Source organism: Miniopterus schreibersii (genome assembly GCF_964146895.1).
Source record: "Miniopterus schreibersii genome assembly, chromosome: 8".
Taxonomy (NCBI): Eukaryota; Metazoa; Chordata; class Mammalia; order Chiroptera; family Miniopteridae; genus Miniopterus; species Miniopterus schreibersii.
Window position 1 is genome coordinate 78,609,268 of NC_138109.1, and position 17,457 is coordinate 78,626,724.

The window sequence follows — 17,457 nt, forward strand, 5'->3', positions numbered from 1 at the left end:
TGTTTATAGTGACCAGAAGACCACAAATAAGTATGTTACTGTTGAAGTACAATTGTTTTTTAATATTTTTATACATTAAAAATGTTAAATTTTTCAATAGTTTTCATTCATTATAAAATTTGTCAATTTTTAAAAAGCAGCATTGGGAAACCATACTAGCAATTACCATCACAAGTAAATGAACCAGATAGTACTAATTACTTACTCATTATAATGCTAAATAAATCCTAACATATTTTAGTTGGCTTACTGGTTTATTTTGGAAATAGTTGGCAATACTTTGTAGTAAAAAATACTACTGTACCCTAGAATTACCTAGTAATTATGTTTACACAGTTATTTACTCTCAAATTTTGTTCAAAGTTCCCAACCAGTGTGTCCCACCTTCCGCATGTCCTGATGCACCTGAGCAGGGAATGGGGAGGCTCTGCGTAGCCTCTACAGTCCTGGCTAAAATAGAACCCCGCCAACTTTTCTGACAATGAGTCATAATAAAAAATGAGCATCACTTCAAAGAATGCATTAAGTGCAACTTTGAGACTCTTGGGTGACATAAATATTTCTAGTCATCGTTTATCTCACTTACCTTGTACAATACCCCAAGGGTACTGGCGAGCTTTGACCATCTTATTTCCAACTTTTACCTCATCCATACTTCCTACAACAGCAAATGGCAAATGTCCCTGGAAAGAAACCATGATATCAATCACATCTCATACCAACGTGATAAATACTAAAACAGTTTTATAAAAGTAACAGAAAATTAATTAAATAGCAAATTTATTAAAATCAAATGATCTACTATGGCTCTGATTTTAAAACTTGACAGTGAATATGTGCCACCTCTACTACAAGAGTCATTTCCAGGTCCTATAAAGAAAATCACTTACTGAGCATCTCCCACATGCAAGGCATTATGTTACAGAAATACAAAAAAGAAAAAAATTCTACTATAGGTATCATTTCCCTCAATATTATTTTTGCCTTAAAAGACAATGTTGAGGAAATCACACATACACTTACACACCCACTATACACACACACATACGCAGACATATATATAACTAGAGTAAATGTGTATCTATATTTAGTGTGTGCATATATACTACTAATATAAAATAATATTTAAGTCGCAAACTAATGCCAAATACAGTAAATGTTACAGAAACTTAGAGAAGTGAGCGATCACTGTAAGCAAAAAGATACAACTCAAACTAAAGATGAATTAAGCAGAGTGGAGAACTAGCTTAGGTAAGGAGAAAAAATTTTTGAAGAATAGTTTATTGATTTTTAGAGAGAGAAGGGAGAGGGGGAGAGAGGGAAAAAAAAAAAATCGATGTGAGGAGTGCAACATCGATAGGTGCATCTTGACGTCCCCTACTAGGGATGGAGCCTGCAATCTGGGCAAGTGCCCTTGACAGGGAATCAAACTGGCAACCTCCTTGTGTACAGGGCGATAAGGAGAAAAATTCTGAACACATATACAAAAGGTAAATTCAGAGTCAATGAACAGACTGTCTGAAGCTGAGGATTAACACAGGGAAAAGTCTAATGTAAAAAATATTAAGTATTATGTTTAACATTTAATAACTGACATTATTAGTCTCTTAGTTGTGCCTTTCTGAAAAATTATTCCAGATGGACATAGAAATAAAATTAGACATAGAGATAATGACACATACGAATTAAGGTCACTTACATTTATATGTCATTTAAATTAATCAGCTTTTTATATATTTAGTTTTAAGTACCATAAAATAAACGGGAGTATAAAAAGTCAGAAAAGGGAAAAAAGAGAAACTGAATGAACAGTTACTGAATGTCACCATGTTCGGTAGTGCACATAAGTTGTATCCTCTTAACAACCCTTAAGATAGGTATTATTAATCCAACTTTGTAGATAAGTTAACAATAACTTCCACAAGAACATATGGTTAAATCTGTCCGACTCCAAAACTCATGATCCTTCAAAATATAAGCCGATATTTTAAAGAATTGGTAGCCCGAAGAAAGTAACACAAAAAACTTGGCCATCTTCAATCAGGGTAAACTAAAAGTTATAGGGATGTGTAACACGCACAGGTGGCACTGCACGGGAGAATGAGCTTAAATACCAGATTAGGAAGATATCCTTAAAGAGTTTAAGATTCGAAAGTATCCAAAGGAGGCCATAAAGTCTTCATACGTAAAACAGAAGTAATATTCAGTTAGGAGCTCACATTCATCGAAGCATTGATTTTAGCAACAGTTTCATCATCTGTTGGGAACTGGTATATCTGGACTCCATTGCTGACCAATTCACTCATGAGCTTGATCTTAAACTTCTGCAACTCAGTTTTAGAAATTGCATCTGCTTTGGCAATCACTGGTATAATGTTCACCTATTAAGAATAAAGAAAGACAAAATCTCATAATTGAAGATTTATTTTTTAATCTTGCAGTTTCTGCATTCAAAACCATTAAGTCTCTGGCAAATTTCCTTAACCTGTGTCAGGGGATAGGCAAACTACAGTCTAACTTACTGTCTGTTTACAGAAATAAAGACTTATTGATTGCCCTGGCTGGTACGCTTAGTGGTTAGGCCGTCGGCCATGCACCAAAGGGCCTCGGGAGCATGCAGAAGGCAACCGATGGATGTCTCTCTCTCACATCCATCTTTTTCCTTCTCTCCCCCCCATCGCCCGCCCCTAAAAATTAGTGGAAAAATATCCTTGGGTGAGGAATAAAAAAGATAGACAGACAGACTTACTGGAACACAACTAGGTCCATCATTTTCATACTGTCTACGGCTGCTTCCCTGCTACAGCAGCAGAGGCGAGTAGTTACATCAGAAATAAGTGGCCTGAGAAACCTAAAGTATTTACTACCTGGCCCTTCACGGAAAAAGCTTGCCAACCCTGACCTAGATAACCACTAGCTGTCATCCTTACCCTACATCCCCACACCACCGTTCCCTACAGATGCTGGCCTTTCCATAAATAACTGCTTTTGAAAACCAGCGTTTTTGTAATATTAATCTTTCATCTGAATTTCGGTTTAGAAATCTCACATTTTCTTCTCTCAAAGTCTCTAACAGTCCTTTCATACACAAATAAGGAAAATGTAACATTAAGTAGAAACCCTGTGGAGTCACTAATTTTTTATCTCTTTTTTTTAATCTTCACCCGAGGACAGTCCATTGCTTTTCAGAGAGTGAAAGGAGCACGAGGAAAAAGCACCGATGTGAGAGAGACACAGCGACTGGTTGCTCTTGCAAGTGCCGGATGGGGCCTGCAACCGGGGCACGTGCCCTTGGTGGGAATTAAACCCAGGACCCTTCAGTCTTGGGGCGACACTCTAACCACTGAGCAAACCGGCTAGGGCTAATTTTTTATTTCTTAATCATCTAAGCACTAAAGTAATTAGGATGATTGATTCTCACAAAACTGTGAGAAACATGCTAAGTTTCTCTTTCTGCCTCTCATTTCAGCAGGTCCCCTTTCCCCAAAGAATCCATCCAATCTGTGTCCCATCGTCAGTAACTCCTACACCTAGACGTTGAAGGAAATTTTATGACCAACTGAAAGTGTTTATAACTCAAAGGAATAACTTTCTCAATATTATCTGAAGTCCTATCACCAGGCAGAGAGAAAGAGATTTGGGGTCATGAAGGCCAACAAATTTGTAAAGCTAATTCTATAAGGTTAATGTCCCCATAAAAGATTGATGTCTACACAAATTTAGGGGTTTATAGGTTTTTTTAGTTTTGGTTATCTAGTTTGCGAATAGTGAAAAACTTCAGGTTAACTAGTCATATGTGTTAAGAGACTGAGATATCAATGTAATTTTCAGAATGAAAAGTAAAAACAATAATTTCTATTCTATTCTTAAATTTCTTTCTCCTCTCCAATTTCACAATGACTTATTGGTGTATTTTGATTTATTAGTCTTAAATATGCTCCAATGGCAGTAAGATTTTATGGATATAAAATAAATGACAGAAAACTTTCCAACAATTGTGGGTAAACAGCTTTTACGTTAAATTAGTCAGTACAGTACATAAAAAGTTGATGCCAAGTTCAATATTATGTACTTGAATATTTAGTAAATTATGCCAAGTTCGTAACTTGTAATTGGATCCACAATAGCAGCAGGAAGCAGGCTGTAGCAAAGTGCCTGGCATTAAGCCTTTGATTGCCAAGGTATCCATTTCAAAGACATCAAACTTGAATAAATTTTGCCAGGTATATGATAAAGCTACTAGCAAAACACTAGTAAGGAACCAGACTGCCCCCACCCACGAAGTCCAGTTCCCCCATGTAGAAAGCCTGAGCAACCTAAAGAACTGACCCACACCTCCCTTCCCACACACTAATTCCCACTCTAATGCTTTAAATTCACCAACAGAGTAAATCCACAAAACCCGAGACACCCCTCCCTTGACCTCTAGCAAAAGCAGGGCCCCAGGTTCATATTCCCTTCCTTTCTCTCTTCTCCTGACCTCCCTGTGTGGTCCTGGGGTTTGCTGAATACCCTCCAGGGATCTGTGAGTAACAAATCTTGTTCTTCTGAGTTCCCTGATGGTTTCTTGCTGAAGTGCATCCTGGGATCATAATAAGAACCACAAGAGCTGGCCCAGCCAGGCCACTGACACTGGTGATGGGGGTGGCAGGGGCTGGGGGATGTCTGTGGGGCTCACACTATGAGTAAAAATAGTCAAGGGAGTACCTTGGAATTCCTAGCCAAGAGCATCACTATCAATAGGCTGGAGGACCCAACATAGACTGAAAGATAAACACTATGAGTATTTGGCCCCGGCTGGTTTGGCTCAATGGTTAGAGTGTCAACCTGTGGACTGAAGGGGTCCCAGGTTCGATTATGGCCAAGGGCATGTACCTTGGTTGTAGGCTTGATCCCTGGCCCCAGTCAGAGCTCGTGTGGGAGGCAATCAATTGATGTGTCTCTCTCACATTGATGTTTCTCTCTCTCTCTCCCCCCCCTTCCTCTCTCTCTGAAAAGCAATGGAAAAAATATCCTTAGGTGAGGATTAAAAAACCACCACCATAATGAGTATTTGTGTATCAGGGGAAGAGAAAGTAATAGGTGTTTCACCCTGATGGTAAGACAAGGTAACTTTCCACGTGAAGCAGGGCCTCTTTTTAAAACTCCCTAGCTTTTATTCTAAAGGTGAAGAAACTGAGGCTCAGAGGGCTAAAGAAACTTGCCAAAGAACATATAGCTATTAAGTGACAGAGTTAATATTTAAAACCAGCCTTTACAGACACTAAATTCTATAATCTTTATACAAACTACATCATGTGGCTTCTGTCTAGCTAAGACAAAGTTGTACACTCTTGCTTTTATGTTCCATTAATAAATCTGAACTTCCATATAATCAGACTAAACAATGAAAATAACTGGCTAAATGGTTAGAAAATCTGGTCAGATGAAAAGGCTCTCAAATAAGCTTTATCTAGTTTTTGCTAAAGCCAGGAGACTGCAACTAGGCAAAAGTCAACCAATCTATGCACCAAGACTTCACTGGTAGGCCTTCATGCTTTCCACTCTGATGTCTATATAGAAAGTAGTTAATGACCAGAATGATTTTGCTTTCGGAATACTATCTCATAAAATTATTAGCCAGGATAATGAAAGCTGAATATCTCATAACATCAGAGGTTATAAAAAAACTTCTAGGTTTTTTTTTAGTATAAAATAGTAGTCTTTAACCAACTTTTAAGCAAAAAATACAAAGTGAGTTAATTTGTGAATAACATTTTGTATAGCTCCTTAAATTTATATATACATCTCCTTGGCTCAGAAATTCAAAAATAGGTTTTCTTGGTATAGTTCACAATAAAACACAAGTTACTATTAACATATGACAAAACAATACATCTTAATCTTTGTCAAAGAACTTCTTCTCACTTAATAGTGTCATAAAGTAAAATTAGTGTCAAGTAAATTGCACATTTAAAAATGTAAAGGGCCCTTCCACCATGTGAGGATACAATGAAAAGTCTGCAACTAGAAAGATGGCCATCACACAACCACACTGGCACCCTGATCTCAAACTTCCAGCCTCCAAAACTAAATTCCACCAGGACCCTGGGCCCTAGGATTTTCACTATACAAGAGAAACGACCAGTCCTGGATATACCCCGTCCATCTACACACTGGCTTATAAAGTACCAATGGCACGAAGATTCGAAAAAGAAGTTTTCAAGTGTTATTAACCAAATGTGAAATGGGATTTTCTGTCCTGTGTGCACGCTGTTTTTCCTCTACCCCAATTATTTTTTAACATGATAAGGCCCTAGAAGTTATGTCATCAAACAATTTTAGCAAGAGAAAAATGTTCTACTTGTGGATGCATTTGCAAGCCAAGGAGAAAGGTCTCAGGAAAAAACACACCTGATGACACCTTGATTTCAGACTTCTACCTTCCAAAACTGTGAGAAAATTAACTTCTGTTATTTAAGACTCCCAGTGTGTCATATTTTGTTATAGCAGCTCTAGCAAACAAACTAATACACTGTGTGTCCCAGTAATTTCACTCCTAGGTATACGCCAAGGGAACTGAAAACATGTGACCATGCAAAAATGTGTTCATGAATGTCCACAGCAGCATTATTCATAGAAGCAAAAACCAAATGTCCAACTGATGAATACAGAAAATAAGACATATCCATACAACAGAATATCATTCAGTAATTAATTAAAAGGAATGGAGTACTAATAGTTTTAAAGAAAATGTAAATGAATTCTCATTCTGACATGCAATTTAATCATTAAAAAAATTTATGTTAATGTTTTTTCTTTGTATCTCATCTTCCGAATTGAGTTTCTTTGTCAAATAACCTAAGAGTGAAACTTATCAAATGTTTTAAAAATGCACAGAATACAAGTTATACCTATATTATCACAGATATATTTTAATAATTCAAAATAAACATTAAAGCAGAAGAAGTTGATTCCTTTTCCAAACCCACCTTGCTGTCCAGGCTCTTCATGGCTAAGAGATCAAGTGTCTTCAGAGAGTGGCCTGTTGGTGAGATGAAGTAGAGGCACACATGGATGCGAGAATCGTGGTAGTTAAAGAGAGAACGCTTAATCTTTAGTTCTTCTTGGAGATAGGCCTCAAACTGAGCATCTATGTAGTCAACTATTGGTTGGTAGCTGAAAAAATAATTATTTAAATATTGAATACAACCTATTCATGCTACCTTAATAAGATATTTCTAAATCTACAGCTCGAAATCTATATTTTCATCAATTAATAAACACTTAATATCTATGCAAAACAGAAAACTTTAGTAATAAATTGTATAAAATATGCATGTACAAAGGTAGTACTTTAAAACCATCAGGACAATCTGTGCTTTAAACTGTTTTATAGAAATGATGTTGAATTTACATTGATTCATTTTCACATTCATTCATACAACAGACTCCTTTCTGACAGTTCTCACGCTTACTTGCCTGCATGATGATGTGATACCTTCACTTGATGTGTGCCTTCCCTCCTTAATATGTTAATGATTTCCATGCCTTACAAATCTTATTTAAGAAGAAGTCACAAAATTTGACTTTAGTTTCTTTTAAGTTACTGATACCTCATGTCTTTTCTCAGTTACATAATATGTCATGTCCATAGTAATTTGCCCTAGGTTTCCATTTCCAGTAAATTGCAGGACCACTCTTCTAATGAAATGAAAGACACTGGCTTAAAATAGAAAAATCACCTCTTAGAATATCAAAGTACTCATAAAGTGGTAAGGAATTAACCAGGTCAGGACTGAAGAGAGTATATGCCCTGGCTGGTGTGGCTCAAGTTGGCTGAGCGTCATCCCATGCACTGAGAGGTTGCGAGTTCAATTCCCGGTCAGGGCATATGCCCAAGCTGGGAGCTTGATCCCTAGTAGGGGGCATGCAAGAGGTAACCAATCAATGTTTCTCTCTCATTGACGTTTCTTTTCCCTCTCCCTTCCTCTCTCTAAAAATAAAAATAAAAAATTTTTCTTAAAAATTGAAGAGTGTGGAAACAGAGCGGTAAGCAGAGGAAGGGTCAGTAAGTGGGCCAAATCCAGCCTGATGCCTGTTTTTGTAAGTAAAGTTTTATTGAAACACAGTCACATTCACTTGTTTATGTACTGTCTCTGGCTGCTTTTGTACTACAGTGGAATGGCTGAGTAGTGTAGACAGAAACTATAAGTCCTTCAAAGCTTGAAATGTCTACTATCTGGAAGTTTACTAATCCCTACACTAAAAGCACCAGTGCTAGTTTTGTCCTGAGGTAATTTGTCAATCTAATTCTTGGGCTTTGCTTCTAGGAGGACTTACAAGATGAGAAGACTCAAAGTCCAAGGCCCACACAAGATGGAAATCTATTGAGACTAACTTCCCACATTGAGCTGAGATCCTAAAAGCCTAAACCTTCAGGGTAAGAATGAATTAGAAGTAAATCTACAATTCCTACCATCTCCCCAAGAATCTGCAGGGAAGGCTGCCTGACACTACATGAAGTAAGAAAAATAAAAGGAAAGGAGAAAAAGACCCATTGCTGAGAACTTGTGGCCACAGGGTAAGTCCTTGCACATATCTGCAGCACGGGTGCACACTGTCTCTTTGATTCTGGGAACCTCAAAGAGACAGGTTTAGGGAACCTCAGAATATTAATGCCCAGAGAGGCCTAACATAAGCAAACCCAAATCTATTCAAAGCAAGATATTGTCACCTTAGACCTCAAAGTATCTCTGCAAGTGACTTTTCAAAGGCCATTAATTACAATAAAAAATAACCAAGCACATGAGAAAATAAAAAGCACAATGAATGAGAACCAAAGGAAAAAATAAACATCAGTAAAATAACTACAGATTTTAATATATTGGAATTATAAGATATAAGTGGAGATAAAAGAAATAGAAATAAAAGGTATATTTAAACATATGTGCTGGAATTAGTAAAGTATAACACGTGATTCTACAGATAGAAATATGAACCATGCAGAAGGTACACTTGAAAAATATAATAACCAAAATATAAAACTCAATGGATTAGTTTAATAGTATATATCAGACAAAGCTACAGAGAGAATTAGTATACTGGAAGATAGATAAAAAAATAATTATTGAGAAAGCAATGTAGAGAGGGGGAAAAAAGATAAAAATATGGAAGAGATATTAAGAGACATGAATGACATAATGGGAAGGTCTAACGTATTTTATTTCATCAGTTTCAGAAGGAAAGGAGACATAGTAAGGGCAGAAGCAATATTCAAAGATGATGTCTCGGAGTATTTTAAAGAACTGGTGGCACTATTCAGACTCAGGAAGTTAAACAAATCACTGAAAAATAAAATTAGAAATAAATAAAAATTCAGATATTATGGTAAAACTGGAGAATAGCAAAAAGAGATCTGAAAGGCACTGGAGGAAAAAAAGGAGAGTATTCTAAAGGGGAAGCCAGACCAACAGCTGACTTCTCAACAGTAAAAATAAAATTCATGGGACAAGTGGAATCTATCTTCACTGGGAGAAAATAATTGCCCACCAAAAATTGTATACCCAAGTAAAATTTCAATTATGAAAGCAAAACAAAATTTTGGTTAAGAGGGTAATAAATATTGGCCACATAAAATAATAATGTCTGTATGGTTAAGAAAAAAAAGAGCCCGGCCGGGTGTGGCTCAGCATCAACCTAGGATCCAGGAGATCGAGGTTCGATTCCCGGTAAGGGCACATGCCCGAGTTGCAGGCTCGATCTCCAATGACTCTCTCATCATTGGTGTTTCTATTTCTCTCCCTCTGCTGCCCTCTCTCTGAAGTCAATAAAGATACAAAAATAAATAAATAAATAAAAAGAGAGATGTAAAACACATGCCATGATAAGTCAGAAGGGGGGGGTAATGGTGTTTAACTGGTCAAAATTCCATTTTATTGTTTATTTGTATCATCAGGGACAAGTACAAGTATAATTGATCTTAAACTTTGATTAGGTTAGAGGTTATATTTTATAAAATTTCTAGAGTAACAACTGTAGGAATAGAAATCAAGTAAGAAAGAATAAAGAAATATGGAACTGGCAGGACAAACAAAAACACAAAATAAGATGGTAAATTTAATCATAAATATATCAGTAACTACATTAACTGAATGGACTAAATGAACAAGTAAAAGGTAACACTGTTTGAGTAGAGTAAGTTTAAATTTATATACATAAATATGTATATGTATATATGACAACATAGACTTACATAAGCATTACAAGAGAAAAAGTCACTACGTAATAATAAAAATTTCAAGTCTTTAGGATGAAAAAGTAGAAATTAAAAATTAACTGAAATTGGAAATACTATACATCAAATTTTGTGGGATCCAGTTAAAGCCATGCTTAGAGGATAACTTATAATCATAAATGCAGAAGGCTGAGAATCAATGAAAAATTAGAGTAAATTAGGTCAAAATCCAAAGAAAAGTAATTAAAGTATAAGAGCAGAAATTAATAAAATAGGAAAAACCAAAAGTATAAAAATTGAAAGGATCAATAAAACCAAAATTTGAAAAGACCAAATAAACCAACAATGCTCTGTTGCAACTGATCAAGGAGAAAAGAAAACGAGTACAAATAACCAATATCAGGAAAGAAAATGCAGGTATCGTTACAGATTATGTATATTTGGGGTATATTACCAATATTTTAAAATAAATATATTTGAAAATTTGGATAAAGTGGACAGACCTGGATAATTGTAACTTATTATAACCGTCCTTCTGTAAAACAACCCTAAATTGTCCTAATAATTATCAAAGAAAATTAATTAGTAACTCAAAATCTCAGCAAACTCCAGGCCCAGATAGTAGAGGGATACTGTGATTTTTAAAAAAAGAAAGTATAAGAGGAAAATACAGGTTGAAAACCTCACTTATAAACATAAAATGTAAAAATACTAAAAGAAAAAAAGCAAATATAGCATAGTAGAAAAAGAATACCAATGATATCCAAGATTACAAGGCTAATTTACTAACAGAAAGTCAGTTTCTGTAATTTACCTTATTAAAGATTAAGAACAGAAATTACAATCTTCTCCACAGAATGCAAAAAAAAACCTGATAATATATATTCATGAGAAAAAAATATTCACAACTCTTATAATATAGAGAAACTCCCCTATTGTAACTGAAAGAAGAAAGGAAGAAGGGAAGGGAGGGGGGAGGGGGAGGGGAAGGGGAAGGGGAAGGAGGAGAAGGGGAAGGAAAGGGAAGGGAGGGGGGACGGGAGGGGGGAAGGGAAGGGAGGAGGGAAGGGAATGGGAGGGAGGGTTAGGGAGGGAAGGGGAGGGGGAGAGTAAGGAAGGGGAAGGGGAGGGGGAAGGAGAGGGGAGGGGGGCAGGGAGGGAGCAGGGAGAGGAGGGGAGAAGGGAAGGCAGAAAGAGACAGAAAGACAAAAAACAGAGAGAGAAAGAGAGGGGGTGGAGAAAGAAGGAAAAGGAAAAGGGAAGGAAAAGGAAAAGGAAAGGAAGGACAGCGTTAAAAAAAGAGCTTTCCCTTTGGAGTTAGGACAAGGCAAGGATGCCCACTATCACCACTGACTATCCAACAAAATACTGCAAGTCCTACAGAGTGCAGTCAGGTATTAAAAATGAAAGAAAGAAAAATAAAGACTACTGTCTTCAGCCACGATGGCGTAACTGGGACTGGATTTACCCTACCACCTTAAACAACTAGAAACTTGGAAAAAATATATGAACAAAGGTTTTCAGACAATAGATAATAGGCAGTATAAAACTGTAATCACAGAGAAGGGAAATAAATGAAGAGAGCTCTACAATTTCCCCAAATTACTGCCTGGAGACGAGTTTCCAGGACATAGCACAAAAGAGAGGGCAGAGCTTGGCTGGCCTGTGAGTTGAGGAGATATAGATCAGTGAGGCCAAAACAACTAGAATTTGTAGGCAAGAACATTGGGGAAAAAGGAGATGCACCAATAGAAAGCACTGGCTTTGGCGAAGCACTGACCTACATGTGTACATGGCGGTGGTTACAAATCTATACATTTGTCAAATTAACTGAATTTTACAGTGAAAAAAATCAGTGCATTTTTTCTATGTAGATTATACATCAATAAAACATTTAAAAAGAAAACAAAAAGGACCGGAAATATAAATGTCATTATTTGCAGATATTATTACATACATAGGAAATCTAAACAATATTAGAGATGAATTGTTGGAACTAATCAAGAGAATTTACAAAAGTTGCTATATGTAAAATTGATATTTCTACACAATATTTCTATAGACAATGAAACACTTTTGAAAGGTACCATGTATGAGATCATCAATAATGCTAAATATCTAATGATAAATTTAAGTAAAGCAATATAAGATCTCTATATAGAGAATTATTTTAAAAACAAATACAATTTAAAGCAACATGTCTCAGGCCTTTGCCTCTGCCACTAATCTGCTTCTTCCAAAAAGCGCAAACAAATCATTTCTTGAAATTTAAAGCAGAACACACAAATGTGCTGAAAAGGCTAACATAAATTACGTAAAGAGTCAATTATGCAAAATATTTTCTCTCTAAAGCAAACCTTAGAAAAGTAGGAAATTACCTCTAATACTGAAAATACATATATTTCAAAAAAGGAAAGAGAACAAAAGTTATTGCTTTACCCAATCTATTTCCCCCTTTCTTAGTTTAAATTTCATACTTAATCTATAATCAATCTTTATAATAACATAGGAAAAATAATGACATAATATAAAATAGAAATTTCATTATCAAACCTTTCTGTAATGCGTAATAATGTACCTGGCTAATTTGGTTAGAATTTCACACAAAAATTCATGCACCATGGATTTGGCCGTTTATATTTGCCATTGTATGTCTTATTGTGTTTTCTTCCTCCTCACTGAAATAAGTCTTGCCTGAAAGTTAGTACAAATCACTTAAAATACACTAAATTGGCATATCAGGAAATAATTAAAATTGTTTTTGCTGAAACAGACAATTTTAATAATGTAATTCAAATTATTCTAAAGAAATTAGAATATAAAAAATGTCAATTGGAAGTGAGAACAAAATATTGCTTAATGATTTAAAAAATTAAAAGTCTGGGAGGATAGGTATGGATTTCCAAAGTAGAAAATCAAATCATAGTTCATGCGCAAGAATGCAAATGTCCTGAATAAAGAAAAATTTGTTTTATTACAAGAAGAAACATGTACCTCTCTTCTTTGTTTATTTGGTCACCAAATCCCACTGTATTCACAATGGTCAATTTCAATCGAACGTTACTTTCTTGAAGTTCATATGTCTGAGCTTTAAGTCGAACATGTGGGCAAAAATGTGAGGATTCATGGTCTTCAAAATTAGTATTAAACAATGTATCAATCAGCGTTGATTTTCCAATTCCAGTCTCCCCTGAAAGAAACAAAGGTAGTCTTTACAGGTGCACAGGATGAATGAGAAAAAACAGAAGTGTAAACTCTTAGAGTGGTTTCAAGGATCCCAAATATTTCAAATATTTCAAAGGCTGAGCTGTCTGTGAAAGAAATAGACGTTAAGTAATTAGCAAAGTATAAAAATGAGTATGTATGCTAAGTTACTCAGAACTCTGAAGAAAGTACTGAAATGTTTAAAGTTAGAGCAAAAAGTTAAAGCAGTACAGCTAAAAACAACAAACTCATAGAATTAAATAATTGAAAAATATCTGTGATCATGATCTCAAGTTGGTGACAGAAGCACCATACAGCTTACAAGAATGTAGTAAGCACAGGAAAGATGAAAGAACGATTTAGACGAAGAGTCTGGCACTTACCAACACAGAGGATATTAAAACAGAAGCCTTGCTGAATGGATCTGTTGACCAGCTGATCAGGCAAACTCTCAAACCCAACATGGCCAGACATAGTTAAAGAACGAATGTTTTCTCTTTTCTGCTGAAGAAAAATAAAACAGCAATGATAAAAATAAAATTTTACTAAAATAGGATATAAGCAAATTTGAAAGAATATATCAAAGAAATTAAACATTTTATGATCATTATACCCCCCCCAAGATACAACTGATTAAGTAAATTTGTGAGAAATGTGTCAACCCTCAAAACATGTATTTCTTCTCTTCATATGATGAGAATCCAGCACTATTTATAACATTGAAATATTTGATTTCCAAAAGAGGGACACACCCAAGTAAACTATGGCATATTCACCCAAGTAAACTATGGCATATTCACTTATAAAACAGAATGTTTAAAGTCATGAAAGATGTTTGTGATATATTTTAAATAACATTTTAATTTATTTTTTTTTTGCCTTTGATCAGGCTATTATTCAAAATTAGCTGCCCAAAGTGATTTGACTTTTATGAAATAAACAAATTTAAGTTTATGTTGCAGGGTTTTCTTCTGTGGTGGGTTTCTTTTCTGCAGGCTTCTTCTCAGCTGCTGGTTTCCTGGTAGCTGCAGTCTTAGTTCCCACCAAAGGTTTCTCCTGCTTCCTAACACCCACACCTTTTTCCCTTCCTTCCCTACTACAGGCTTCTTGTCTGCAACCCCCTTCTCATCAGATTTGGCTTCTAGTGCTCCTGCTGCTTTATCCACCTGGGGCCTATGGTTCTCAGCCTGACAAACACTGGTGTTCCGGCTTGTGCATGGTCTTTGCATGTGCGGCTTCAACATGACTCTCAGGTTCTTCAGGGGGTTCTTCTTCAGGACCCTATGATGAATCTTGCTGTATGGTGCTCAGAGGGCTGTTTGGATCTCTGTGCTTTTCAAGATTCTTCTCAGGTCTGTATTGAGCATTGTGGGCATGGAAAGGTTGTGGTTACTCTTAACGGAGGCAGCTTTACGCCAGGTGCCATGCAGATCATATAACTTGCAGAAGGAACTTCCAGTCTAAATGTAGAAATGTCCACATGCCAACCAGGTACAAGATTCAAAATGTTCAGGTTGGTTTCATTATGCAGAGTGATTCCAGGAATGTTTCTGAAGGCTTTGATGATACTGTTGTCCTCATTATAGATGACGCAAGGTCCCCTGCACCAGGTACACGACGGTTTCTCATTTTGCCCTTGCCAGCTCTCATTAGGCATAGTCTGTTTTAACATCATTCCAGCCTTAAGTTTCTCAAGAAGCAAATCAGCCTCCTTGGTCTTCTTGTAGCCTTCAACTTTATCTTCAACCACCAAAGGAAGTCAGGAACTTTCTCAATGCGATGACTTTTAGACATGACCAGTGCTGGTAAGGCCAAGGCAGCCAGGGGAGAGCAGATGGCATATCACTTCTATGCTGTGTTCACTCTGCAGTGCCAATGGTGTCAGGTTTGGCCCCCACAACACACATTTCCACAAGCACTCTGGGCAGGATGATGAGTCCCACCACCCTGAACTCTGGGAATTCCAGCCAGTGCTGCCAGCACCCTAAGACTCAGCCCTGATTTGATGACCTACCGCTTCACTGAAAGCACAGGGCTGTCTATTGCTTTTCTGTAAGCTGGTGTGAACAAAGTCCATAATATCTGGTTGAAGGGGAGCCCTGAACACAGCAGGTAAAGTGACATTTTTGCCAGGTGATTCCCCCTTTTTGGATTACACTGAGCACATGGAGAGAAGGCCATGCTCCTCTCAACCTGGTGGTTCCCACAAGAAAAGGAACATTTTAATTCTTATGTTAGAATGTTAAGTGAAAAAAGTACAATACAAAATTATAGATACAGTTCTAGCACCCAGTAATGGCAGAATAACTTATGTTGCACTAATAATCATAATCAATTTTTTCAAGGTACGGGAGTGTAACCAAAGGCTGACAGACACTGGAAGGGAGACTCTTGAGACAAGGAAACTATATAAAGTGAGATGGTATGTACTAGCTTTTCACTAAGGGTACTTACTCCCCAGTCACTGCTATACAAAGAAGATAGAGCTCAACATGCAAGTGGCAGTCTTACTGGGCTGATAAGTCAGTTGAGATAAGGGTATGCAAATCAGCTGAAAACTGTAGGAGAAAATTCCAGAAAGGATGGATCCAAAATCAGCAAATACACTTCCCTCAAATACTTGGCTGACTGCTGAACTGCACATGTACGGGAGGAATACAAGAGCCTAGGCAGGGGAGAAACGGGAATGGGAAAAAAGCTACGTAGAGTGTTCACGAGAGCCATCCTGGGAAGCTTGAATTTAAGCCTGTAAATTAAAGGGGCTCAGTAAACATTTCAAGTCTTTCCACTAAAAACCTATATGGGTCACATGTTAGGAATAAGAATCACACCCCAGGAGTCAGAAATGCTCCACAGTATAGAAGCACAACAGAAGTAGACCTGCTCTAACAATGCCCATAACCAAGGTTCAACATAACCAATGTGACTCGCTAGTAATTTGCTTGCTAGAACAAAGGTCAACACTCTTCAGGAGAAGAAAATAGAATCCAGCATCTCCACAATATATCATTCACAATATCTCCTATACAGTCAAAAACTACTGCCCTAGTCGGTTTTGCTCAGTGGTTACAGCATCGGCCCACAGACTCAAGGGTCCTGGGTTCGATTCCGGCCAAGGGCACGTACCTCAGTTGCAGGCTCAGCCCTCACTGATCAGGGCGTATGCAGGAGGCAGCCAATCAATGTGTCTTTCTCCCATCGGTGTTTCTCTCTCTCCCTTCTACTCTCTCTAAAAAGCAATGGAAAAAATATTCTCGAGTGAGGATTAAAAGAAAAAGAGTAATTCATGCCTGGCCAGTGCTGCTCAGTGGTTGAGCTGGTTCGATTCCTGGTCAGGGCACATGCCTGGGTTGTGGGTTTGATCCCTGGTTGGGGGCCTGTGGGAGGCAGCTGATCGATGTTTCTCTCTCATTGATGTTTCTACCTCTCTCTCCCTCTCTCTCTAAAATCAGTGAAAAAAAACACATTAAAAACCAAAAGAGTAATTCAAAGTCTTTGAGGTGATAAAATAAAGGTGAAATATACTATTACCAGTGAGAGAAAAAAACTAAAAAGGATGGCAGTTTGGTGATCTGATTATGAGATATCACAACCATGAGGACATTAGAATGGGTGAAGAAAGAAGGAAAAATAAGAAGAGACTTAAATGGAACACAGAATGAAAGTAAATTATTTAATCTTATTGAATTACTCATGCTTGTATTTGCAATTTTCTTTTTTAAAAAACTGACAAATCCTCTCTTTCACCAAGTTAAATTTCTCCCTCTTCTTAAATATAAATTTTAATTTAATTACCTTAACATATCACAGCTAAACGGCACATTTAGGACCCTGGAAATATTAAGGTCTGACTTCGCACTCAGGAAGGCATCTGACAGGGCCATACAGGGACTTCCTACACTCTAGAGTTCTCCACATCCACCAAGTTCTGCAAGTATGCCCAGCAAAAGCAGTGCTGGTCTTCAGGTAGAATTTTAATTTGCTTAATGTCAAGTAGGTAGAGACACTGGACATGCAATAATTATTCAATCCATCAT

The 17,457-nt window shown here is 36.9% G+C and overlaps 1 protein-coding gene and 1 pseudogene across 9 annotated transcripts in view; both read right to left on the reverse strand.

The window, feature by feature from the left end:
* Positions 1–17,457, reverse strand: part of SEPTIN10 (septin 10) — a gene marked incomplete at its 3' end in the record, with an annotated part of 48,448 nt that overhangs the window by 14,090 nt on the left and 16,901 nt on the right. For 4 of the 8 annotated variants that reach the window (XM_081143849.1, XM_081143842.1, XM_081143846.1 and 1 more), the window contains 5 exons: positions 13,804–13,924; positions 13,211–13,406; positions 6,972–7,158; positions 2,220–2,381; positions 587–683 (listed from right to left, as the gene is read on the reverse strand). In XM_081143849.1, coding sequence (XP_080999975.1) covers positions 587–683; positions 2,220–2,381; positions 6,972–7,158; positions 13,211–13,406; positions 13,804–13,924 — 763 coding nt within the window. The remainder of the gene's footprint in view (positions 1–586; positions 684–2,219; positions 2,382–6,971; positions 7,159–13,210; positions 13,407–13,803; positions 13,925–17,457) is intronic. The other 4 variants (XM_081143843.1, XM_081143848.1, XM_081143847.1 and 1 more) reach the window with 1 other exon arrangement.
* Positions 14,372–16,064, reverse strand: LOC308560387 (large ribosomal subunit protein uL4 pseudogene; annotated as a pseudogene). Its single transcript has 2 exons — positions 16,041–16,064; positions 14,372–15,563 (listed from the first exon to the last, which is right to left on the reverse strand). The product of its transcript is annotated as a large ribosomal subunit protein uL4 pseudogene (transcript).